This window comes from Galeopterus variegatus, unplaced genomic scaffold, assembly GCF_000696425.1.
Source record: "Galeopterus variegatus unplaced genomic scaffold, G_variegatus-3.0.2 Scaffold1689, whole genome shotgun sequence".
NCBI classification, from domain to species: Eukaryota; Metazoa; Chordata; class Mammalia; order Dermoptera; family Cynocephalidae; genus Galeopterus; species Galeopterus variegatus.
This window is the reverse complement of record NW_007727800.1, coordinates 205,761-231,369: the sequence shown is the minus strand read 5'-3', so window position 1 is coordinate 231,369 and position 25,609 is coordinate 205,761. Positions and strand designations below refer to the sequence as shown.

Sequence of the window (25,609 nt, the reverse complement as noted above, 5' to 3'; positions counted from 1 at the left end):
AGCAGTTCTCCAGAGGACACCAGCTGGGTGCCCTTCAATTCACTTCTGATACTACCTGAAGATAGCGTCAGCCCACAGGCAGGCAGTCCTGGGGACTGAGCCCTCACTTCAGATGCCAGTTGCAAGCCCAGGTCTCTGGAACTTCTGACCAACCAGCTACAAGTCAGGGTTCTCACAACCCCCTCCTTGGATTCAATTAGCTTGCTAGAACAGCTCACAGAACTTAGGGAAACACTTTTACCAGTTTATTACGCAGGATATTTTAAAGGATACAAAGAAACAGCCAGATGAAGAGATACATAGAGCGAGGTCTGGAAAGGTGGCAAGTGCAGGAGCTTACATTCCTGTGGAGTTGGGCTGTGTCACCCTGCCAGCACGCAGATGAGTTCAGCTCTCCAGAAGCTCTCTTGACCCAGTTCTCTTGGTTTTTTTATAGAAGCTTCATTATATAGTCATGATAGATTAAATCATTGGCCATTGGTGATCAACTTAACCTTCAGTCCCTCTTCCTTCCCAGGAGGTTGGGGGGTGGGACAGAAAGTCCTGCCTTGGTCTTTCTTGTGACCAGCCCCCATCCTGAAGCCACCCAGGAGCTGCCAGCCATCATTAGCATAGGAAAAGATTCATCACTTTGGAGAGTCTAAGGATTTTAAGAGTTATAGGTCAGGAGAGAGGGATGAAGACCAACTATATATATTTACGATATCACACATGATAAATGTTTTCTTTGTGTAGCTTTACAGTGAAAAATAATAATAATAAAATAAAAAAATAAAAATAAAAATAAGATACCAGGTGACTTTCATTCACACTGGACTTTAAGAACCATCAGAATCTGATTCAGTGCCTTGCCTGCCTGTGGGCATGTTGTCTTTGAATTATGTAACCACCCAGTTCAATCAGTTATGGCAAGGATTGGGGACTATGTGGTACTAACATAAAGCATTATGTACAGTAGCTAAGAGTAAGGACTCTGAAGTCAGAATGCTGGGTTTGCATCCTGACTCTATCAAAGTAAGTAAAGGTGGCTGGCCAGTTAGCTCAGCTGGTTAGAGCGTGGTGCTGATAACATCAAGGTCAAGGGTTCAGATCCCCGTCCAGGCTAGCTGCCAAAAAAAAAAAAAAAATATATATATATATATATAAATAATATGGATATATATGGAAGTTACTAAAACTGCTGCTAGACCTTTTTAATACATGAATAAGAAGTATATATAGGGCCAGCCCGGTGGCGCACTGCTACAGTGCGCTGCTTGGGAGCATGGCGGCGCTCCCGTCGAGGGTTCGGATCCCACATACAGACCGGTTCCCGCTCACTGGCTGAGCGAGGTGCGGGCGCAGCACTGAGGGTTGCGATCCTGTTGCCGGTCCCGGTCCGGTACGGGCGCGACACTGAGGGTTGCGATCCNCTAGCCCACAAAAAAAAAAAAAAAAATATATATATATATATATATATATATATATATATAAAGTAAGTAATGGGCCCTTGGGCAAGCTATCCAACCTTGTGCTTCAGTTTTGTTTTTGGAATAATGGAGATAATACTGGTATTTACCTCATAGGGTTGTTGTGAGGATTAAACAATATAAGAAGATTGCTCCCAACAGTACCTGGCAGAATTAAGATCAGAAGATAGTACTACTACTAATTCTGTTATAGCTACTTCAACAACAGACATGGCTACCTGGGCCACCTAGTTCCTGAGGGAGCGTGTGTTTTCAGTGGTGGCAGGCTGAGGGGTCAGCTAACCTAGTGGGAATTGATTGGACTCAGCTAACCAAATGATCGAGCTGGACTGAGCTAGACTGACCCAAACTCATATTTAATGTCTTAACTAGGACAAAACAATCTGAATTGAAATTATTAATTTCTTGCTGGCCAGTTAGTGCAATTGTTAGAGCATGGTACTGCTGATAATACCAAGGTCCTGGGTTCAATCCCTGAACTGGCCAGAAAAAAAAAAAAGAAGAAAATTAATTTCTTATGTAAAGGTCAAGTAAATAAGCCACTCCTTTCTTTCTTTCTTTTTCTTTTTTTTTGGGAACAGCCCAAAAAGCATCCTACAGGCTTTTTTTTTTTTTTTTTTTGAGATGACCGGTAAGGGGATCTTAACCCTTGACTTGGTGTTGTCAGCACCACGCTCTCCCAGGTGAGCTAACTGGCCATCCCTATATGGGATCCGAACCTGTGGCCTTGGTGTGTTATCAGCACCACACTCTCCCAAGTGAGCCACGGGCTGGCCCCAGCCACTCCTTTCAAACCAAGTTAATGGTTTTCATTAGCAATTTGTCATCTTGTTTCCTGCACCCAAAGTTTGGCTGTCCTCTGCTCAGAAACAAAGGACCTGTCAGTCCCAAATGTTGGTGCAAGGAAGGAAGTTTATTATCTGATGTCTGAGGAGACAGCTAAACTACAACTGTTTCGGGGTCTTAGGGTTTTGGGGGGAGGTTTATATAAGACAAAAGGAATTGGTGCAAGGAAGGAAGTTTATTATCTGATGTCTGAGGAGACAGCTAAACTACAACTGTTTTGGGGTCTTAGGGTTTTGGGGGGAGGTTTATATAAGACAAAAGGAAAAAGGGAGTAGTGTATTGAAAAATGCCACAGGAATAAGGTTGGTTACTACATTCAGGTCAGAATGTTTTAATTTCTGTCCTTGTGTTCAGTCCTGTGAAGCCTGGAATTAGCATTTATCGTTAGCATTTAAGTCATCTCAGTGTACATAATTTCTATGTGTGACAGGATGGCTGTTTCTTTCCCTGCAGGGGGAAAGGAGATTCCCCAGAAGCCCGAGCATTGGCCAAACAGGTGGCTACGGCCCTGCAAAACCTGCAGACTAAAACCAACAGGGCTGTAGCCAACAGCAGGCCTGCCAAAGCAGCTGTCCACCTAGAGGGCAAGATTGAGCAAGCGCAGCGGTGGATTGATAATCCCACAGTAGATGACCGGGGAGTTGGTAAGGGCATCGTGCACTTTACCCTCATTAAACTGTGCGAATAAGCAAGTTGTTGATATGGGCCCTGTAACATCTGTAATTAGGTGCAGAAAGGGTTCTTCAGTCACTGGTAAGTCACGTGTCAGTGTGATTCCATTTCCAAATGTAGCCAATAAAATTCCCGTGATTTAATCAAGAAGTATTAGAGAATAAGTGATTTTGCTGTGGGCAAATAGAAAGGTCCTCATGTTAGAACTGAAACTTTGAACTAATTATTGTCAGCCCTTCCATCCTATAGTTTTTCTATTATTAAAGTCCTTGCAAAGTACTCAATTAAATATAATTTTTGCAAGTAAGTAAAAGACATTTAACTACCGAAGTTATTTCAGTTGTGAGGGCTTCTGCATCACATGGTTACCTGTAGAGTTTATAACCTAAAATTTTGATTTTTGGGAGACTTTGGGAATGGATATGTAAGAATTTAGGTTACTTTATGATAGTAAGCCCACCAAGATGGAAAGATCTTTACTCTATCTTTGTTATACTTGTTGGATATAAAGAGAAATTTTAAAATTGGTGATACCCAGTGTTGGTTAGGGGTTGGGGAATTGGGTAGATGTATAATTTTAACTGGCAGAGGAGTAAATAGGGACAAACTCGCTGGATTTGGAATTATATGTCAAGAGCTTTAAAAAAGCTCATACCCATTGACTCAGCAATTTGACTTTTAGGAATTTTTAATTAGAGATGTTTCTAAAGATTTACATACATACGAGGATGTATGTAAATAGTGTAAATGTAATTGGGTAGGGGACACAAAGAATCATTACGATTTGTAATGATGAACATGCTAATAATATTGATTTGATTATCACATGCTGTACACAAATACTGATAGTCAACTCTGTACCCCATAAATATGTATAACTGTTTCAATTTGAAAAATAAATTTAAGAAAGATAATTAAGAAATAGTATAAATGGCAAAATAAATATTACATAGATTGTAGAACATGATTTTTTAAAAGATAGTGAAGTGAAAAAATTCTCATGTTAAAAAGAACCAAGGAATAAAAGTTAATGTATAGTATGATCCCAATTTTTAAGAGAGAAATGCATGTATGTATAGGTATATGGAATGCATTAAAAAACAAAAAAGACTGGAAGGAAAGTTCTAACATAATAATCTCTTAAGTGATTGGATTGTGGGTGGTTTATCTACTCTTATTTATACTTTTCTGTATTTCCCTCAATTTACCTTTTCTTGGGAAACCCCCTGTCCACCACTAAATGTTATTTAAAAAAAAAAAAGAAGTTGTTAGAATGGCATTGCAGTTGTCTCCTGTGGATCTATGTGAGTTTCAGTGTTTTCCTCTTGGTCTAGGTCAGGCTGCCATCCGGGGGCTTGTGGCTGAAGGGCATCGCCTGGCTAATGTCATGATGGGGCCTTATCGCCAAGATCTTCTTGCCAAGTGTGACCGAGTGGACCAACTGACAGCCCAGCTGGCTGATCTGGCTGCCAGAGGGGAAGGAGAAAGTCCTCAGGCGAGAGCACTTGCATCTCAGCTCCAAGACTCCTTAAAGGTAGAACTCAGGAGTATATAGCATCATGCTTTTATGCTTACTATTATTAAAAAGTAAGGGAGGGAAGAGAGAGTTTTTAAAAATATATAATTTCTTGGGTCTAGGGCAAATGAAAAGAGTGTGACCCAGGATATAAGGAAATCCAGACTTATTTGGTAAAAAGCTCACCAGCATGTGGTAGCACCTAAAAGTCGTGTTTTCCAAATTTCATTCAATCAAGAGCTCTTTAATGATTTTTGCTCTATCCATGTATCACCTGTACTTTTATTTAGTCAATATTTTTCTTAGAATGAACTCCTTTTTAAAACTTAAGTACATTTATTTAAAAGAAAACCTTGGAATAATCCTGAAATGATGTTCAAGTTGTATTTTTTCTATTATCCTTTAAAAGAAACACATAATTATTAACATGAAAACATTTGTCTGTGTGATACCTAAGACCATCTCAGGTACCACTGGCTACTACGTGTTGCCCACCTTGAGAAACAGTGGGGGTGGTGGAGACGTCTTTGTATACATACTCCAGAAAACTTAAATTGGATTAAGTGTGATAACGTGAAAAAGAGCTTTTTTGTGACTTCTGAGAATCCTCTTCTTTAGACCCATTTAAAGAAATTGATACATATATCGGTTACCAAGTTTTTCTAGAAACTTAATTGAAAAAGACCTGGATAAAAAAATTTCCGTTCTTGATTTCTTTCCTCTTAAGGATAATAAATTGCTTAGAAATTTGGCACTTCATCCACCAAATAATCTTTACAGTTACTATGGCCCTTATCACGCCCCCACCCCCAGCACTGGGAATGGTGAGGAACTCTGTCCCATCTCAGGGCCTTCTTTGGGCTCAACTCCATGATTCTCAGTGTCATTTCATAGAGGCCACTAAGAAAGAAAGTAAGGTTTCTTGATTGGGTGGAACAGTCTCCAGGGACATGCAGATGCAGATCATGTCTTACCTCTTCTACTAGGCACCAGTCTCTTAGAGGCCAGGACTCGTAAAGTATACCTGTTTTGTGCCAGCTCACTGCTTTGTACACAGTTAATACTCAATCTTTATGAAAGAAAGACGACAAGGAGAGGAGGAGGAGTAAGGACGTTAGCAGATATGCTTTGGGGATATTTCTGGAAATTTTCATTTGTAAACACTTTTTTTAAGGATCTGAAAGCCCAGATGCAGGAGGCCATGACTCAGGAGGTGTCAGATGTTTTCAGTGACACCACAACTCCCATCAAGCTGTTGGCAGTGGCAGCCACTGCCCCTCCCGACGCACCCAATAGGGAAGAGGTGAGTATCTGAGGCACAGGAGTAGTAGTTGGGAAATTGTGGATGAAAGGTGGAAAAGTAGAAGGGGAAAGCCCTACCATCTCTTCTTTTAGTCCAAGTACATCAGGAATAAAGAGGTGAGTATCTGAGGCACAGGAGTAGTAGTTGGGAAATTGTGGATGAAAGGTGGAAAATTAGAAGGGGAAAGCCCTACCATCTCTTCTTTTAGTCCAAGTACATCAGGAATACCTTTAGTTGCAAGCAGTAGAAGACCTGACCATCAGAGATGAAAACAAACAGTGTTTATTTTTGTCACGTACCAAGAAACATGGAAGTTGGTAGCCTTGGCATTAGTTCAGCAGCTTAACACCGTGAAAGCTGGCATTTCTGTGATTTTTCTTGGTCTTTTCCTTGTTGTGTGGGATAATTGTTGCAGCCCCAGGCATCATGTTCAAGGCAGGAAGAAATGAAGGATGGGGTACTCCAGTCACACTTGTCCCTTTTATCCCAGTACTTCATTCTCAACACAGAAGTCAGGATGATCCTTTTAAATCATTTGATGTCATTTCCTACTCAAACCCTTCCACTGATTCCTCCCTGTACCAGAAGGAAGTCAGAGTCCTTTTAATGATGTCAGTGATGTGCTGGTAAGCCTACGCTCTAGAAAACAAAAAAGCAAAAAATCCTGATTTGTAATGTTTGTTGATTCCCATGATATAAATACTCCCATTGCGGCTATTTTAACATGAAGTCACTGGAAGAGCTGGGAAGGGAAAGGCGCGTTTGGCTCTTGTAAGCTGGCGTGCGTCCGTACAAGTGGCTTCAGCGCACCACTGCATCTGGGCTCCCATCTAATTCTCTGACCTCGTGTGGGACCATTCTTCCCTCTCTTGCTTCTCTATCTCCATGGAGCTCCTTTAATTGCATTCCTAATGTCCTCGAGCTTGTTTGTGTGTTCCAACTGTGGAGACTTTGCTCTTGGTTTTCTCTCTGGTCTTCCCACAGATAACTGTATGTATTATTCACCCATTTTCTTCAGCTTTCTACTGAAATGTCACTCTTGGGTGACACCTGAAGTAGCAGCCCCACCCCCAGGGATTTCTTAATCTCCATATCCTATTTTCTCCTTAGCATTTATCAACATTTGACATATTTACCTTGGTTTTTGTTTGTCTCATTCTTGTTAGCATGAAAACTCCATGCGGGTAGGGGTGTTGTTTTGTTATTGCTTTATTTCCAGTTTTTAGAACAATGCCTGGCACATTGTTTGTTCTAAATGAATAAAAATAAAGGCTTTTCCAGAAATCCTCCAGGAGAGTTTTGCTTATGTCTCATTGGCTAGAACTCGGGTTCATGGCCACCCCAGCTGCAAGGGAATCTAGGAAAGCAAGTATTTGGTTTTCCAGCCTTTATAGTATTGGCAGCAAAGGAAAAGGAGTTTGGTCAGGCATCCAAGACAATCTAGATCTGGTGGGTGGAGGTTTGTGTTATTTTTGTTTGCTAATGACCCCAGTCTTCTTTCTCTAGCCTAGGTTATTAGACAGTTCAGCTCGTGATCCCTTAGGCTGGGATCATTTGCTGGTTTTTCATTCCAGACTTTTTCTCTGATATCTGCTCCTGTGCACCTAGATGCTATAGGTTCCTTAGCATTTATAGTCTTTCTACTGTTCTCTCTTAGAGATTTGTGAGTTACCACTGACTTTTCCCTTCCTCTCATCTTCTCATACCAACAAACAACCAGGGCATGCTAATGTGATCTCACAAATATTTCTTGAGTCCTTTCCATATTCCATTCATGTTGCCACAGCTCTACTTCTGATTCTTGTCCCTTGCTGCTTGTGTGACTACATAGCTCTGACTGGTCTTCTTTGAATCTATCACTAGGCCACCAGTAAAGTAAAAATACAAATCTGACCGGGTATTCTCCTGCTTAACCCCTTCAATGGACCTTCCCTTTCACATAGGATAAAACCAGAGTTCTGTGATCTGGCTTCTACTACTCTCTCTATATCTATTTCCTACAAATCCCAGCCTCTCAATTCTTGCCCCAGGAATACCAGGTTGCTTGTAGTTTTCTGCATACTCTGTCCTTTCTCAGTCTCTGTTTATCTTCCCCTTCTTTTTTTGGCTAATTCCTGTTTATCCTTTATCCCGTTATCCTTTCTTTCCTGGATAGGTTAAGTACCTTTTCTTTTGCTTCCATGATATCAGTGCTTATTTCTATTATTACACATAACACAGTGCATTATAAGTTTCTGTTTATAGGCCCTTCCCCACCCCACCCCCACTAGACTGTGAGCTCCTTGAGATGCAAATATTGTATCTTATTCATTTTTGTATCTTCAGCACTTGTGCCAGGGTCTGGCATATAGGTGCTCAGTAAATTTTGGTTGAGTGATAAGAAAAGCAAGCAAAGCAGTCAGTTAAATCAGACAGAGCAGCAGACATAGTCTGGGATCAAGATGGTCAACCAAGGTAGGCAAAAGCCCTGTAGATCCAGAGTGTGGGAGACAGCTAATGTAAGAAACAAGGTCAGAGGCCAGGAGGAGGGACCAGGACATCAGGGATTTTAGGCAGAGGTTCTGAGTATTAAATGGCAGGAACCCAGGTGGCTGAATCCAGATGAGGCCAGGAAGTGGAAGAGACTTGAGAGGAAAGACACAGAACACTGGCAATGAGATTGGAGCTTGCTGTTGAGCCAAAAAACATTTAGAGATTGTCTGCCTAGAACCAGAACCGGTCTCCAAGTTTGGGCAGGCAGACCCTCAGGAAGAGGAGGGAGGATGTATTCTGCCAGGCAGTTTCTGATATGCTCCATTGCTCCATGTACAGTATAAACCTGACCCAGTGCTGTTTGATATACCTTGCTTTTTCAAGCATAAGTTCTAATAATATTATCCAAATGACAGAAGAGCTTTTGTCATATTTAGAAGTTAGGTAGTCCCCTTCATGGTGTGTAGTCTTGCATAATATCCATGTTGAAGGAAAAGGTAACTTTTCAAAAAATTTCAGAGCTGGGCCAGCCCATGGCTCACTTGGGAGAGTGTGGTGCTGATAACACCAAGTCAAGGGTTAAGATCCCCTTACTGGTCATCTTTTTTTTTTTTTTCTTTTTTTTTTTTTTCTTTTTTTTTTTTTTCTTTTTTTTTTTTTTCTTTTTTTTTTTTTTCTTTTTTTTTTTTTTCTTTTTTTTTTTTTTCTTTTTTTTTTTTTTCTTTTTTTTTTTTTTCTTTTTTTTTTTTTTCTTTTTTTTTTTTTTCTTTTTTTTTTTTTTCTTTTTTTTTTTTTTCTTTTTTTTTTTTTTCTTTTTTTTTTTTTTCTTTTTTTTTTTTTTCTTTTTTTTTTTTTTCTTTTTTTTTTTTTTCTTTTTTTTTTTTTTCTTTTTTTTTTTTTTCTTTTTTTTTTTTTTCTTTTTTTTTTTTTTCTTTTTTTTTTTTTTCTTTTTTTTTTTTTTCTTTTTTTTTTTTTTCTTTTTTTTTTTTTTCCCCTTTTTTGTGACTGGTAAGGGGATCGCAACCCTTGGCTTGGTGTCGTCTGCACCACGCTCAGCCTGTGAGCGCACCGGCCATCCCTATATCAGATCCGAACCCGTGGCGGGAGCCCCGCTGCACTCCCAGCGCCGCACTCTCCCGAGTGAGCCACAGGCTCGGCCCTGGTCATCTTTCAAAAAAAAAAAAATTCAGAGCTAAATGAACAGTTAGTAGATGGTTTGGCATTTGGGGTTAATAAAAGTCAGCCGTCCTTGCCCTTCTGTGTCATGCCTGAGTGCGAGCACCAGCTATCACTTTCCCCAGGGAGGTCACGGGCAGAGTTTTTACAACATTAATGGTAGTGGGATCTATGACAGATGTTGCTCTGGGGAGGCTGGAGATCAGTTTAGTGCTCTCTGTGGATATTCTGGGCTTTTAATACACCCACCTATCTATAGTAGAGCTGTGAGTGGGTCTGACTTCAACCTAGAGGATGGGCCTTTTGAGAATGGGGATTATTTAGCTTTTGTGTTCTGTGAATTCCTTGTTGCAGAGTAAACAATGCTATGTGTCCTGCTTGTACTTGGTTAGCACTGGTTGAACTGAAATTCAAGGGGTGTGTGTGTGTGTGCACGAGTGTGTGCGTGTGCGTGTGCACGAGTGTGTGCGTGTGCATGTTCATATGCACATGATACTTACAGCCAAACCTCTGAGGAGCTAAGACTTGGTGTTTGACTGTTGTTTTATTAACTAGGGTTGGATGTCATTTCTGAAGTCCTTGTTTGAGTGGTTGCTTCTGCTTAAAGAGAGAGAGTTTTTTTAGGCTGCCTGACCCATTTTATTGAAATAAATTTTCTTGATGTCTTTGTTTTTTCCTCAAGGTATTTGATGAGAGGGCAGCTAACTTTGAAACCCATTCCGGAAGGCTTGGTGCCACAGCAGAGAAAGCGGCTGCTGTTGGCACTGCTAATAAGTCAACAGTGGAAGGTATTCAGGCGTCAGTGAAGACGGCCCGAGAACTCACACCCCAGGTTGGGTTTTACTCACTCCTCATTCCAGTACTCATCCTACAGTGCTCAGTAAAGAAAGTTAATTACAGAGCAATTTCTGTACATTTTTGAACACTTACTGTTAGATGGCATTAAAAAAACACATACATACCCATAGTGTCAAACTTAGTGATATTTAGGGTCAGGATTATAAGAGACTTTCTACTTTATATATTTTCGTATTGTTTGAATTTTTTTTACAATGACCATATATTACTTTTGAAAGTAGAAAAAAACTTGTATAGCACCCCCCATACGCACACATAATTAAGAAAATAGGATAATCTTGTTTAAGGAGAGGTTAGTTTGTTTTGATTTTAGAGTCTATATCTTTCCCCCAAATCTCTTTGAGGGTATTAAAAAAAAAATCAACTGGTTCCATAACTTGTTTTCTTTTTTTTACTTAGTTGTATCACTAAGACATAGCTAGTAAGTTTGGCAGCAAAAGATGGGAAACCGAAGAAAACAAATTAAATAGGAATTAAAGTTCTGATAGGTGATAGGTTTTCTTAAAAATATCAGCTCAACATCATTTAGCGTAATGTTTGTACAATTTTTCTTCTATTCAAATTATAGAAAATCCATTCTTTTTTTCATTCATTTATTCAGTAGNCAAGTTCCCACAAAAGCCAATGTCACAGATTTGTAAAGCCTAGCACAATTTATAATGGCACTCAATAAATATCTACTGAATAAATGAATGAAAAAAAGAATGGATTTTCTATAATTTGAATAGAAGAAAAATTGTACAAACATTACGCTAAATGATGTTGAGCTGATATTTTTAAGAAAACCTATCACCTATCAGAACTTTAATTCCTATTTAATTTGTTTTCTTTTTTTTATTTAGTTGTATCACTAAGACATAGCTAGTAAGTTTGGCAGCAAAAGATGGGAAACCGAAGAAAACAAATTAAACAGGAATTAAAGTTCTGATAGGTGATAGGTTTTCTTAAAAATATCAGCTCAACATCATTTAGCGTAATGTTTGTGCAATTTTTCTTCTATTCAAATTATAGAAAATCCATTCTTTTTTTCATTCATTTATTCAGTAGATATTTATTGAGTGCCATTATAAATTGTGCTAGGCTTTACAAATCTGTGACATTGGCTTTTGTGGGAACTTGTGGGGAGAGATGGGGGAAATAAGTATGTCTCGTAATCGTTCAGTGTTTGCCTGTGTGGCATGTTAATCTTGAAAAGTCACACTTATCCAACTTTTAAAAAAAATTTTCATAAAATATGAACATGTCTAACTTTCTTTAAAAGATTCTGTAAAACACGGAACATAAAACTTCAGTATAAAACAAAGATTCCTAAAAAAAGAGAAACAGAAAATTAGACATCAACTATGGAAAGAACAAGGACTTTGGAGACAGATCTGGACTTGAATCTTTTGTGACCCTGAGGCTTAGTTTCCTCATTTGTAAAATGCAGCCTATTCCTTTCTAATGGCTTGCTTTGAGGATTAAGAATATACATGTACAGGGCTGGCTGGTTAGTCAGTTGGTTAGAGTGTGGTGTTGATAACACCAAGGTCCAGGTTCCCTCCCTGTACTGGCCAGCTGCCAAAGAAAAAAAAATGTGTGTGTATAGTTTGTATCTTACTAGATACTTAGTAAATGTAGTAAATGCTAGTTTCTTCCCCAAGTGTTGTCACTGACTACCTGTGACCTCTTGAGCAAGTCACCTACATTTTCTGTCTTGGTTTTCGCATCTGTAAAGTGGAGATATTACCTGTTTGTGTCTCTCACAGTGTTGTTGTAAGGATTCAGTAAACACTTTGTTAACTGTAGACAAATATTTTAATATTATTCATAAATCAGTTTTGAGTAATTTTTAATATCTTTCCTCATGGTGCTTTTTAAGATAGAAGAGTTGACATCAAGGGTTTAAATATAGGTCAGTTTTGTGTGTGTTCTTTTGAAGCATAAAGTGAAGACCCACTAATTTTGTCACTTTATTACCTTCTTAAAATCAAGCTGTGATTGTAAAACTTTTGTGCAAAGGGCCCATTCTGGGGAGCTGTGTGTGAGACCAAACCTAATGCGTTCATCCTGAAGAGACTTGCCAGTTTTTGGCTTTGCAGTGCCATCTGTAGGTAAAGAAGAGAAAGCTTCGCTGAAGGTTAGTGTTTTGACTGCGAGGGTGCTCTGGTGTTTAAAGGTCATTTTGTCATTGCCAGGTCGTCTCGGCTGCTCGCATCTTACTTAGGAACCCTGGAAATCAAGCTGCCTATGAACATTTTGAGACTATGAAGAACCAGTGGATTGATAATGTTGAAAAAATGACAGGTAGGGTTTTGTGTAAAGTTCTTTTTGCCTAGTCCCTGAGGAATGAGTTCTGAGAAACTCGAGCAGGGCCGGTTATGTTACTCAGCTGTAATTGGACAAAGGGACGGTCACGTGCTTGACAGTGTACTGTGCCCTGATTAAGGCTGCTGAGCAGCCGCGGCTTCTCATTCAAGCCTTGCAACTTGGTCCAAAGAGAGACTCTCTGAGTCTCTTTTATTTTAATGCCACCCTCCCAGTGTGATGTTTATTGTTACAGCTCCTGTCTTCTCTTTGAATAGTGTCTTTGCCCAGTTTGAGTCAGAGTTTGGTTTCAGAGGCTGGGAGGCGGTGTTTGTGGATACAGTAAGTGTCCCTGTCATTTTCAGTAGGTTCACATTTCAAGGAATCACAATAGCTACCATTGAATACAACTTGTCTCAGAGTTTCCTCCAACTTATCAGCTGCGTAGTTTTTTTTTTTAAAAGGAGAAACCAACCACCAACAAACCTGTGTCTGCGATTGGAGTGGCACCTCTGAGTCTTCTTCATTCTCTGTGGAGGGAGGGATAGGAGAGAAGGGCAGACATGAGGAGCGTAGGCTCTTCAGTGTCCCTGCAGAGCCTGCTGTGACGTGGTCCATAGCGGCCAGAGATGAAAGCGGAGCTCCTGAGGTGTCTGAAGAGAGGTAACAGAAGCAGAAGCAGGCTGTTAGGGCTATCGGAATCCTCCGAGTGGCTCATCTCTGGCACTACAAGCTGCCAACAAGTCACAGATGGCCGGGGAGCGAGACGGGCAGGGAGAAAATGTTATGAACAGATGATGTGGTGGAGATGCGCTGTCGGTTTCAGATGTGACCCTTACTTCCTCCTGATGTTGTTGCATTTCTAGTTGTCCGTGGTGGATACGAGAAGGCCAGTGCCAACAGTTGACATAAGTGCTACAAGTCCATATGGTCTTCCGGGCTCCGTCCTACTTTTTTTTTTGACTACGGTATTTACCTGGAAGTTTTTGATTGTATAGAAGAGTTTTGAACTGAGGGAGAAAATTCTGGATATTATACTTTCTCATGAGAAACTTGAGTCGACAACAGTGTTTTGGATTCTGAGTTTTTCGAAAATAGAAACTAAATTCCATTTCTGTTCTTCTGACAGGGCTGGTGGACGAAGCCATTGATACGAAATCTCTGTTGGATGCTTCTGAAGAAGCAATTAAAAAAGACCTGGACAAGTGTAAGGTAGCCATGGCGAATATTCAACCTCAGATGCTGGTCGCTGGGGCAACCAGCATTGCTCGTCGGGCCAACCGGATCCTGCTGGTGGCTAAGAGGGAGGTGGAGAACTCTGAGGATCCTAAGTTCCGAGAGGCGGTAAAAGCTGCCTCCGATGATTTGAGCAAAACCATTTCCCCGATGGTGATGGACGCAAAGGCTGTGGCTGGAAACATATCTGACCCTGGTAAGCAATGCATGATATGGCTCACCTCAGCTGAGAGGTTAACTCAGGAAAAATGGTGAGAGAATGTGCACCCCAAAACCGCCACATACAAAGTCTGGGAGCAAAAACTATAGACACTTAATTTAAGAATGCTAGATTAATCTTTTCCTGTCCAAATCTCTGCAGTATTGGTAGGCTTGTTGTAAATTAGTTTCTCTGGGCTTACTTCTCTGTGCTTTCTTAATGTCTGACTAAATAGCTCCTGACCCTGTTCAGTCATTAATTTGAAAATTTCTCAAAAGGTACACGATAACCAATTTTCCAACCATTTAGCTTATATAACTGGTGTAACTTCTCTTGTGCTTTTCTTAAAATGCTTTTTCCCTGTGAAGTAGTATCTATTTCTATCAAATTTGGAGGGCTTAAGTTGGTCTCTGAGTCTCCTAGGTCCTACGTGAGAGAACCTAGGTTTGCTTTGGCTGAATTTTGATCATATTTTCAGTTTTACTAAAGCAGATCATAATTGGAGCCACTCCTTTGGTTGGAATCATCTGAATTCCTTCTCGTTTCGAACACCTTATGTTTCAAGTCTCACCTATAAGTATAATTCAGTCAATGTCAGAGGGTGGGAAGGAAAGGCTGCCCTATTCATCCCTGGCCCAGGCAGAATCTTTCTAATCTCCTCCGCCCATCATTGCTAAGGACATGCTGGTTTTCTAACTGAAGTTTCTAACAGTTTGAGTGGATTCCTGAATTCCAGATGACTGGAGGTGTAGCAGCAGCTCAACATAGGGGTTAACATGCTGAATGCCAAGTAGGGCAAAGGAGTAAGGAGAAAGGTGAGCAGTACTCCAGGGAATATATGCCCAGCCTGAAACTGACATCTCCCATCTCCTGAGTTGGGCAGGCTTGTCTCTGGACTGCTTCATCATAAGAGAGGCAGTGGGTGCCACCTGAGCCCAAAGTGTTCACGCCTGGGAATCTCTTACTTGTTAGTTGTATAGCCAGGAAGGCACCCTGAACTCTGTAGGAACAGCTGGTTTGTGGTGCTTCCAACTCTTTGCAGGCCTCAGGGCATCTGCCTTGCCCTACCTCCGTTCCCCTTCAGTTACTGCCTATGGTGCATACTAGCAGCTTCACACGCATCTTTTGTTCACAGAAACTAGTTCTTCTGCTGGACAGACAGTTCTTTGGGGCACTGACCTGCCCAGCTGAAAGTGAGGGTGTCTTATGTTTAGGCCTGCAAAAGAGCTTCCTGGACTCAGGATATCGGATCCTGGGAGCTGTGGCCAAGGTTAGAGAAGCCTTCCAACCTCAGGAGCCTGACTTCCCGCCTCCTCCACCAGACCTCGAACAACTGCGAGTAAGTAAATTCAGAGAGATGGGAAGAATTGAGCAGCAAGGTGCTGGGTCTGTAGCAAGAGAGAGGCAGACTGTGTTCTAGAGCCTCAGTCACCAGATGGCTTGGTTTGACTTTTACTTGAAGCTTAGTCGGAGGCAGATCTTGATTTTTATTCCTAACTCTAGTAGAGTCATAACCTAGTGCTTATGCATGGTTCCGTGGGGGTCTGTGGTATTGGTCTGCTGTGATGGGGAGTGCGTGGAGCAGAGGAGCTAGCTTTGGTAAGTGTGGATGTAATGAGTGATGAGGTAGTGAGTGGTGGTAAAATCTGTATAGCTTGTGGTGAGATTTTATGTGTTCCCAGTTGATAATGGTAAAACTGAGGTGATTAGAATCTGTGTAGGTCTTTTCTTATACTTGACTTTTTTTTTAGTAACAAAAGGAATCATGCTTTTAAAAATTTCTTCCCCAACTATAATTTAAATCTTTTGATAACATACCCCTCTGTCTGCCCCTCAAAGTACCATGAATATACTTTTTCATGTTGTAAGAAGAGGCTAGCTGGGCAATATCTTGCAGATAAAAATCCTAGAAATAGAAATAGTGATTATTTTTAGACATTTACTCCAACTAACAGTATTAGAAATACCTTGACCTTGGGAATAGGTTATCAAGGCAATAATTTGATTTATTCTTTTTGATTTACTTTCCCATATTTAAAATCAGTAAAAGATGTTAAGTTTCTTAGTTGGTTGTGGACAAAATTGGGTCATTGTGCACATAGCTACAGAGCAGTGTTTCCTCAGCCTCCAGCACTTCCTTTGATTCTTTCCAGGTGGGCTCTGGTGTGTGGTTATAGCTGGGGAATGGCTTCTTATGTGATCAGTAGAGTCATGACATTTAGAATCAGGATTTAGGGCTGAGCCTGTGGCGCACTCAGGAGAGTGCGGTGCTGGGAGCGCAACAGCGCTCCCGCTGTGGGTTCGGATCCTATATAGGGATGGCCGGTGCGCTCACAGCGCTCACTGGCTGAGCGCGGTGCAGCCGGTCTCAAAAAAAAAAAAAAAGAATCAGGATTTAGAGGTCATTTGGTCTGGCTACTCCTCACTGAGAGATGAGGAACCTGAGGCCAGGGGAGAGGTTACTTACCTATGCAGCTGCTCTTTGACAGAACCAGGACCAGAGCTTACATCTTTTGTGAGGATCTTCCTTGAGAATCCTTTTTTTTTTTTTTTTTTTTTCTTTTTTTTTGTGTCCGGCAACGGATCGCAACCCTCAGTGTCGCACCCGTACCGGACCGGGACCGGCAACGGGATCGCAACCCTCGGTGTTGCTCCCACACCTCGCTCACCCAGTGAGCAGGAACCGGTCTGTATGTGGGATCCAAACCCTCAGCGGGAGCGCCGCTGCGCTTCCCAAGCGGCGCACTGTAGCAGTGTGCCACCGGGCTGCCCATTCTTTGAGAATCCTTGATCTGGTAGCACTATACGTGCCTCAGCTGCTAGCTTTTCATGGAGGAAAAAAATGATGAAAATAAACTTCTGTTGAGATTGAAGCAGGTGGTCCTTGTGGCTCAGTGTGGGTGGTCTTATATGGAGTGAATGTGGTTTTTCTGGGAATGCTTTCTAGAGGAAAGAATTCTAGGGGAGAGTAGTTCCTAAGGCTTCACTTACAACCTGCTTTTTCTTTTTCTTAGCTAACAGATGAGCTCGCTCCTCCCAAACCACCCCTGCCTGAGGGTGAGGTCCCTCCACCCAGGCCCCCGCCACCAGAGGAGAAGGACGAAGAGTTCCCTGAGCAGAAAGCCGGAGAGGTGATTAACCAGCCAATGATGATGGCTGCCAGGCAGCTCCACGATGAAGCTCGAAAATGGTCCAGTAAGGTAAGCGATGAAGCTTTTCTGGTTGAGAAAGATGTCTTCTCAGAAGGGATGAAGAATCATGCACACAGCCCAGGAAGAAGAGTCAATTTGGAGTCATCCTCTCTCTCTGCTTTGGGTCCTGTGTTGTCAATAGCATGTTCCTCTTCTTACCTGTGGTTTAGTGAGATGTTTCTGGTGCTTGATAGTTTCTTCTTACTAGTTACATCTCAAAAGTGAGATGCCTATGGTTTGAGAATAGGGTCCCTTTTCTCTTTGTCCACTAGAGTGTCAGCTGCTCTGACCCTGGGCATTTGGTTTTTTTTAGAAATTGCTTATCTTTTGGGGGATTGCTAATGGTTTTAGATGCTCCATTGCTGATAATCAGAGCTCCACATATGAAACTGTCTTCTGTGGGCTGTGCTACAGCTAGATGAAATATTTGCATTTTCCTTCTATTTTTTCATAGAGGAAGATAGATTGGTTTCTTAGAAGCCATGTGCTTTGTCCTTTCTCAGAATCATTTACCTCTCATCTCAAGACAACTCCAGGCTAACTCCAGCTCAGCGAATCTGAAAGTATAAATATTAATGTGATTGGTGAAAATTTGGATGTTGCAGCAGTCATACTCCACATGAATAACTTTTGCCTGTTTTCCCCTAACTTATGAAAAGTGAGAAGTAGCTTTTCTAGGTTAGAGCGAAATATTATTGCTAACCTTGCAGTGAAATTTAGTTCTAACTTAACTGTTTCTAATGTGACCCTAGATCTTTATTCTATCTGTTTGCTTTTATTCTTTTTACATCCTCAACACTTTCAGGCTCTTGTAGTGAATGTAGTTCCCCAGTGACCTCCTGTACCTGAAGCTGATCTTGGATTTTTTCAGGCTGGGAAATTGACCTTAGTTTTTAACGTTGTGTTTTCCTAAACTGTTAGCTGTGAGCCCAGGTTCTAAGAAGGAAGAGACCTTGCTGGTGTTGGACCTGACCTGTGGAATTGTTTGTAAAGATCTCTCTCCGACTGGGGCATGCACTCTCCTGGGACCATATGGCAGAGTCCCACTGTGCATGGGGAGTTTGGAAAGGTGCCAGGGAAGACTGGTTTTACTCAAAGATTTTAAAGGAAATTTAAATTTCATTGCAATAAGCCCAGATACATTGTGCAGTGAGACACAAAATATACATGAATTATAAAGATAAAACTTAAAAGGGACAGGCAGCATTGGCCTACATATTTGCCCCACTGTGCCACTTGTGGCCAGAAGTCCTTAGGTCTGATTGTCTCCTGAGGTTTGGAGCATCAGGGATATGCTGACTTTGAGTTGTGTGATGTCAGCAGCTACTTGAACCGTGTGTTTGTGGGGTGGGGTTGGGGAGTAATAGTATGTTTGTCCACTTTGGGACTCTGAACCCTAGCAGCAGTGAGTGGCCTCTCCTCCAAGGAATGGGGATAAAGATTCGGTTGAGAAAGTTTAGGTGAAAGGAACCCCTCCCTTGTTGCCCCCGAATCCTCCAACATCACTGTCAGCTTTTAGAGACAGGCTTTGTGTGTAGGATACAACTTTTATAAGTGATATCGACTTCAAATAAAGTTCCACACAAACCCCTCCTTCCTCTTGGTTATGAATGTTTGATGTAAAGAACCTGTGTTCACCATCTTCATTAAATGGTTTGGCTTCATTGAGGCAATTCCTTTTATTTCCTTTCCACCCCAGCATATTTTCAGCATCTGATCCCTTTGCCTCCTCCCTTGGCCTTTTGTAATCCATACCCCTGGTGCTAAATTCATGTTCTCCCCCTCATGGTTCCTGTTTTTTCCTGGGTTCTGATTCTGGGCTCCTGTGAGGGCTTCCCTGAACTGAGCCTCAGTCACGTAGCAAGTCCTTGTGTCACCCCTGTCTGTGAACTAGATAAGTCCAGTTTGGGGTAAGTGGAAACCTCTTTTGCAATGGAAGAGATATATGGTGTACCCGAGGAGAAGATTTCTGAGTCAGTACTAGCTAGCAAAGGATGGGATAGAAGATTGTAGAAGCTTTGTCTCTGAAGACCATGAGGGGATGGAGAGAGCTGTTCTGATGTGTGGGTTTCCCCTGAGGTAGGAGGCTGGACAAGATGTCTTCTTGAAGCTCTTTACAGCTGGGTGATTGCAGGGTACTTGGTAAGTCCTCTTCACCCACCACTGTGTGTTTTCCTGCCTCTTTCCTTGGTTTGGTATTTGTTACCTCTGAAGTATCATTTTTAATTCTGGGTCTTTTAGCTCTTGAGGAAAATAAACTATGTCTGACAGCTGTAGAGCTGACACAAGTCACTTCCTGTGTCCCAGGATGATGTAGAGCAGTGGCCATATGATCCAGCAGGTGTTCACTTTGTTCTGTTCAAAGCAACCTGGGTGGCTGCATTTACTTTTTCCCTCTGGATTCCTTTTAAAGGTAATTGGCCACTATTGTTTGTTTTTTTGGTTCCTAAAAAATGTTTTAATGTGAGAATTACTCTTGTCAAGTTTAACTTTGGTAATAAGTATACAGAAAATGGATGTCACTTTCTTTCTTAGTATAAATATTTCTCTGGAAACCCTTTGCCATTGGGGCAAATCCCTTTTTTTCAGTCACCACAGGGTGGTTTGGGCTGAGTCGTGCTGGAGGCTGAGTGCTCCCCCTTCTGCGGAACTTGGTACATCTGGCTCCGGGACAGTATGCCATTTTCTTTCCCATTCTAGGCAAGCTTTGGTTACTAAACCAGCTGAAGCTCCGTTTCCCAAGTCCTACTGCTCCTACTAACACTATCCCTGTTTCTCATCCTTCCCGCCATCGACAAAGCCGGGTGTCCCAGCCGCAGAGGTAGGTATAGATGTTGTAGCTGAGGCAGATGCGGCTGATGCTGTTGGGTTCCCTCTCCCCCCTGACCTTGAAGATGATTACGAACCTGAGCTGCTGTTAATGCCATCCAATCAGCCGGTCAACCAACCCATTCTGGCCGCGGCTCAGTCCTTGCATCGTGAAGCTACCAAGTGGTCTAGTAAGGTACTGATTAGCACCCCCAGTTGGGGCTGCTCCAAATGCATCCGGCCATGTGCAGCCTTGACACATTGCATCACTCATGATCTGTGTGGGTCCTGTGAGTCTGAGCAGGGTGGGCATCTGTCTGTCTGCACCTTGTTGTTAGAACTAGCTTCACAAGTTTGATAGGTCTGCTAATGCCAGATTAATTGGATTGCATTTATGTTTGGGGGATGAAGAGAGATAAGGTCACTTTTTGTAAGGATTCCTTTTCTTATGAACCTTGTGGCCATCATTGGAGCTTTAAATTCCTTGGGAAGTGTGGATGCATTTCTCAATGACTTCCAGGCCAGGAACCATTGTAGACCATTAAGAGGTCACCTGGCCTGAGTATTGAGCTTTGCTTGCCCCCCATTGACCGCTCACTGATGGCTCAGGCAGAGTTGATCAGGATGAGAAGCAGCTTTATATGGCAGAGTCTCTGGGGAGGACTGCTTGCTGCCCTGCACTTGGCTGTGTGTCAGATGCTGGCCTTGACGGGAGCCCACAGGGAAGGGGGCTTCACTGACTGCTTTTCCAGGTGTCTCAGTGGGAGGGGGTGGCAGTGGGAAGAAGAGAGCACTCAAGGCTGCATGACAGGCAGCAGAGAGCTTTGGCCTTGGGGAATGAACCAAAGCTAGTTTGGGGAGTAGGGAAGTGGGGGGTGGTCACTTTCTTCCCTTTGAAGGTGGCATGTTGCAAGAAGATAGGGTTTGAATGGGTAGTAACTAACTGGCACTGTGCTGTCTTCTAACCAAAGTTATGAAATCCTGGAATGACCCCAGGTCTGCACTGGAAGGGGTAGGCCCAGAGGGCCTTATCTAACACATCCATCACCTCATGACTTCTTCCCGTACCTGTGTTCTCTCTGGCCTGAGACGTTAGACACCTTCTAGCATAAATGATTAGCCACTTCATGGTGCTGTGGAGGTCTCTCCCAGTGTGCCCTGCAGTGGCGTGATTTGCGTATGCCTCACTGCGTTGTATAGAAATTGAAAAGCATGAGGGGAAAAATGGTTAGAGCCTGGCCTTTCAGGTAGTTTTGAATGTTGCAGTTGCTATAATTTTGTGTTGTCAGCCAAAAGATAAACCTTTTGAAGGCATAAAATAAATTACTTGCTTATTGCTTTATTATGACCCAGGAGGGTTTTAGTAACCAAAACGCCAAATCTAAGATAAAGTGCCACTAGTTGGAGTGGGCGCTCCAGTTATAGCCTGACTCATGGTTCTCTTTTCCTGATGCCTCCCTTGATATCCTCTTAGATGAAGGTTCCTCTAATTGGAGGCCTCACTTAGCTTAGGGGACTGAAGAAGATCCTTGACCTTTTTACGTGTGAAAAAATTAAAATAACATGTTCTTTCATGCTGACGGGACAAACAAGAGGCAGGAGGAGGAGGGCCAGAGCAGTCCAGGTCAGAAAATACCTCTTTTTTTCTCATCCAGGCTGAGAATAGTTTCTTGGGGCTTTAAGTTCTAGTTAAGTAGTCCTTAGCTGCTATTTGCAATCAGGATAAAGGTGAAGAGGGTGATTTTAGCGTCTGGAAAGGCTCCTCTGTATTTTTCCCCTCAGGCTAGCTTTACTGCTTTCTCCCTATAGAAATGAAAATGCCTGATTAACCAACTCCTTGGCCCTGTCCCCATGTTATTGACACGATTAACCTGGAGATGCTGAAGTGCTTGTTCAGTGCTGTGCCTGGCGCGCACATGTTTGTTGCCCTGTCGGACTAATATCCAGGTCTTCGTTTTTTTCAGTCAGGAGATCTCTCTTTCTCTCTTTCACATCGAGTACTGGGGCGAGTGCCCTGGCTCACTGTTCTTTTTATTTCTCCAGTGCTATTCGTATCACTCAAGATCGGTCCTTTTCTCCACTTCTCACCCTTCCAGAGGGCTGCTAGAGTGGCAGGCTCCCTCCTTTCTCTGTGCTTCTACTTCCTTCCTTAACTTGGCCAGAGCATGGACAGAGCTCACACTGTATCTTTGCTTCTCTCTAGGGCAATGACATCATTGCAGCAGCCAAGCGCATGGCTCTGCTGATGGCTGAGATGTCTCGGCTGGTGAGAGGGGGCAGTGGTACCAAGCGGGCACTCATTCAGTGTGCCAAGGACATCGCCAAGGCCTCAGACGAGGTGACTCGGTTGGCCAAGGAAGTTGCCAAGCAGTGCACAGATAAGCGGATTAGAACCAACCTCTTACAGGTACTGAGGAAGAGGCCGTGTGTGTGTGTGTGTGTGTGTGTGTGTGTGTGTGTGTGAGAGAGAGAGAGAGAGAGAGAGAGAGACAGTGGGAGGGATGTGAGAGGGAAAGGCCGGAGAAAGAAAACTGGGTGAGTAGGGGAGGAAGAGGCACTTCAGAGGAGAAAGAAATAGCAGAAATAGCACAAGTGTATTTGGGAAGACAGATTCAGGAAAATTTATGTCCTACTCAGATGAAAGAATTTGAATGCTTCTGTTTCTAGAGGGACTGTACTGACCATAGGGAGAAAATAAGTGGAATCCTGTTGCTAATTTACTGAGTGCTGTCTGCATGCCAGCCACTGTGACTACAGATGCAGATAGGTCTTGCCCTCAGGGAGCTTGTGCACAAGACAAACATGGAAACATACCAGATTAAACTTTCTCTTTAGGTATGTGAACGGATCCCAACCATAAGCACCCAGCTCAAAATCCTGTCCACAGTGAAGGCCACCATGCTGGGCCGGACCAATATCAGTGACGAGGAGTCTGAGCAAGTAAGTGCCTGCTGCTTTTGGTTTCTTGCCAGCAGCTCTGTGACGTTTTGCAGTAATTTATTTGAGCTTTGGGGAAATTTTACCTCTGAATCGAATAGTCAGTACGTGGGATGGGCTCTTCGACTCTCTCAGGAAGTCAGTGTTGAAGAGATGCATCAGACCTTTGGAATTGGAAGTAAAGCTTCAACTTTTGTGATTTTCCAGATGGGAAATTGAGGCGTAGGAAGGTTAGGTGTCTGAAGTAACACTACAATCAGTGGCAGTTAGGAGAGAGAGAGGGTCTGCTCTCCAGCTGTCGGGGTGCTTAGTTCCTCAGGGAAGATGAATAGTGCAGGCTTTGCAGGGAGGGCATGAGGTGGTTAGGCCTGTGCCGAGACTGAAATGACAGCTCAAAAGAGGTGTTTCTCTTGTATTCTCTTTAGGCTTCTCTGTCAGAGACAGAAAAAATGATGGTGGGAGGGTTCTCTTAAGTGATTCTTCTTGCATGTACCTTGGAACCACTTCTTGGAGTTTGTCCTCTTTCCCTTCTTCCCTCCCATTTGAGCACCCCTTCCTTTCTTTCCTTCCTTCCCCGCTGGTAGGCCCTGCTCTGAGCCAGATTCCCACTTTCTTCTCATGGTAGGTAGCACATCTTTTGCTGGAAGGCCCAGACAGGGCTCATCATACGTGGTATATGTACAAGGGGTCTTCAGAAAGCTCACAGAAGGATTTGTATTTTTTAATCCCATTTTTCCACAAACTTTTTTTTTTTTTTTTTTTCCCTTTTTGTCTTTTTTACTGACCGGCAACGGGATCGCAACCCTCGGTGTTGCGCCCGCACCGCGCTCAGCCAGTGAGCGGAACCGGTCTCCACATGGGATCCGAACCCTCGGCGGGAGCACCGCCGCGCTCCCAAGCGGCACACTCTCCAGTGTGCCACCGGGCTAGCCCATCCACAAACTTTTTGAAGTATCCTTGTATGAGGCCCTCTATTAAGTGTTATGGGAGTTAAAAAAAAATACGATACACAATCCTTCCCCTTGGGGAACTCACAAATGGTTTGGGAGACCATCTGTTTCTCATCTCTAGGCCAGGAACTGAGGCTGGGGCACTTTAGAGGAAATAAGGAGGCCACTCTTCTTGGTGCCAGTATTGCTGCTTCCACTATCAAATTCTAGCCCAACAGCTCTCACCTTAACCCTCTCTTCTCCCAAACCATTGGAACTGTATTTTCACCCCAACTTCCTTGTATTTTAAGCGGGATTGGGCATCATGCTGTTTCCCTGTTATGTGATCTTTTCTGCTTAAAGAAAGTCTGAAAAAAAATGGGGAGGGAAGGGTAAGACTCAGATATTCAGGCCTAATCATATAGTTAATCAATTAATTAACAAAAATGTATCTTGGAATATCTACCATGTTCCATTAAATATTCCAGTTTTAAAAAAGGTGGAAACTGACAGTGTGGTACAATGGAAATAACACAGAACTGTAAGTCAGAAGTTTTGAGTCTTCATCCTGACTCTGTTGTGTGAGTTTGGTTGGCAATTCTCTGAACCTCTCTGGGCCAAGTGAAAAGGTCAACTGATCAGGAATTCCAGCCCATAGTCATGCCTCTCAGAGCCTGTGAGCCCTCTGAAATTGCATGCACAAATTTTATGCATGTGTTTAGAATTTTTCTGGGGTGAATCCATAGCCTTCATTAAACCCTCAAAAGATCTATGACTCAAAAATAGGTTAAGGGGGCTGGCCCGGTGGCGCACTGCTACAGTGTGCCGCTTGGGAGCGCGGCAGCGCTCCCGCCGAGGGTTCAGAGCCCACATACAGACCAGTTCCCGCTCACTGGCTGAGCGAGGTGTGGGCGCAACACTGAGTATTGCGATCCCGTTGCCGGTCCCAGTCCGGTACGGGCGCGACACTGAGGGTTGCAATCCGTTGCCCGACATGAAAAAAGACAAAAAAAAAAAAATGTAGGTTAAGAATTACTGGGTAATGACCTGCTAAGTTCCCTGATTGGTAGAGTACCAATATGATTTCAGTCCTATAAGTTTATGTGTTTGGAAGATTAATTTATTTAGATTTTCATGGATTTATAAGGTGATTATTTGCTTGGTTTGTACATTTGGCTGTTTTTTTCATTTATTAATTAAATATGAAATGCCCCCTGTATGCTAGGCACTATCATAAACACTGGGATACAACAATGGACAAAACTGACAAAAATCTCTGCCCCGTGGAACTTAAATTTTAGTGTAGAGACTGATAAAATAAACAAAAAACAAACAACTGAGGTAAAATATATAGTCCATCAGTTAGTGATGACGGGTTCTGTGGAGAAAAATGAAGAAGGAATTGGAGGATGAGGGGTGCTGAGAGTTGATAAGGTAGTTGGTGATTTAAAATAGCATGTGCAGGGAAGGCCTCACCAAGGTAACAATTGGGCAAAGATCCGAAGGTGAGGGGGAGCCATACCTGGGGAAGAAGCATTCCAGGTAGAGGGAACAGCAAGAGTCCTGAGGGAGGAGCATGTTTGAAGACCAAGAAAAGGACATTTTGTAGGCCGTTTGGAGGCACAGTACACAATCAGTGGTGATCGGTTTTGGGTCCTCTTTGGTGCTCCAGCTAAACTACCAATGATGCAGTCAAGTGCAGGGGATGCCA

General features: G+C 42.7%; 1 protein-coding gene across 2 annotated transcripts in view; it reads left to right on the top strand.

Annotated features, from left to right (window-relative positions):
• VCL (vinculin) overlaps nt 1-25,609 on the top strand; it is a 117,741-nt gene that overhangs the window by 89,938 nt on the left and 2,194 nt on the right. Inside the window, exons 11-21 of one of the 2 annotated variants that reach the window (XM_008578444.1) lie at nt 2,769-2,959; nt 4,322-4,521; nt 5,678-5,806; nt 10,137-10,286; nt 12,490-12,598; nt 13,728-14,030; nt 15,248-15,372; nt 17,048-17,233; nt 20,025-20,228; nt 22,236-22,439; nt 22,868-22,972. In XM_008578444.1, coding sequence (XP_008576666.1) covers nt 2,769-2,959; nt 4,322-4,521; nt 5,678-5,806; nt 10,137-10,286; nt 12,490-12,598; nt 13,728-14,030; nt 15,248-15,372; nt 17,048-17,233; nt 20,025-20,228; nt 22,236-22,439; nt 22,868-22,972 — 1,906 coding nt within the window. The remainder of the gene's footprint in view (nt 1-2,768; nt 2,960-4,321; nt 4,522-5,677; nt 5,807-10,136; nt 10,287-12,489; nt 12,599-13,727; nt 14,031-15,247; nt 15,373-17,047; nt 17,234-20,024; nt 20,229-22,235; nt 22,440-22,867; nt 22,973-25,609) is intronic. The other variant, XM_008578445.1, reaches the window with a different exon arrangement.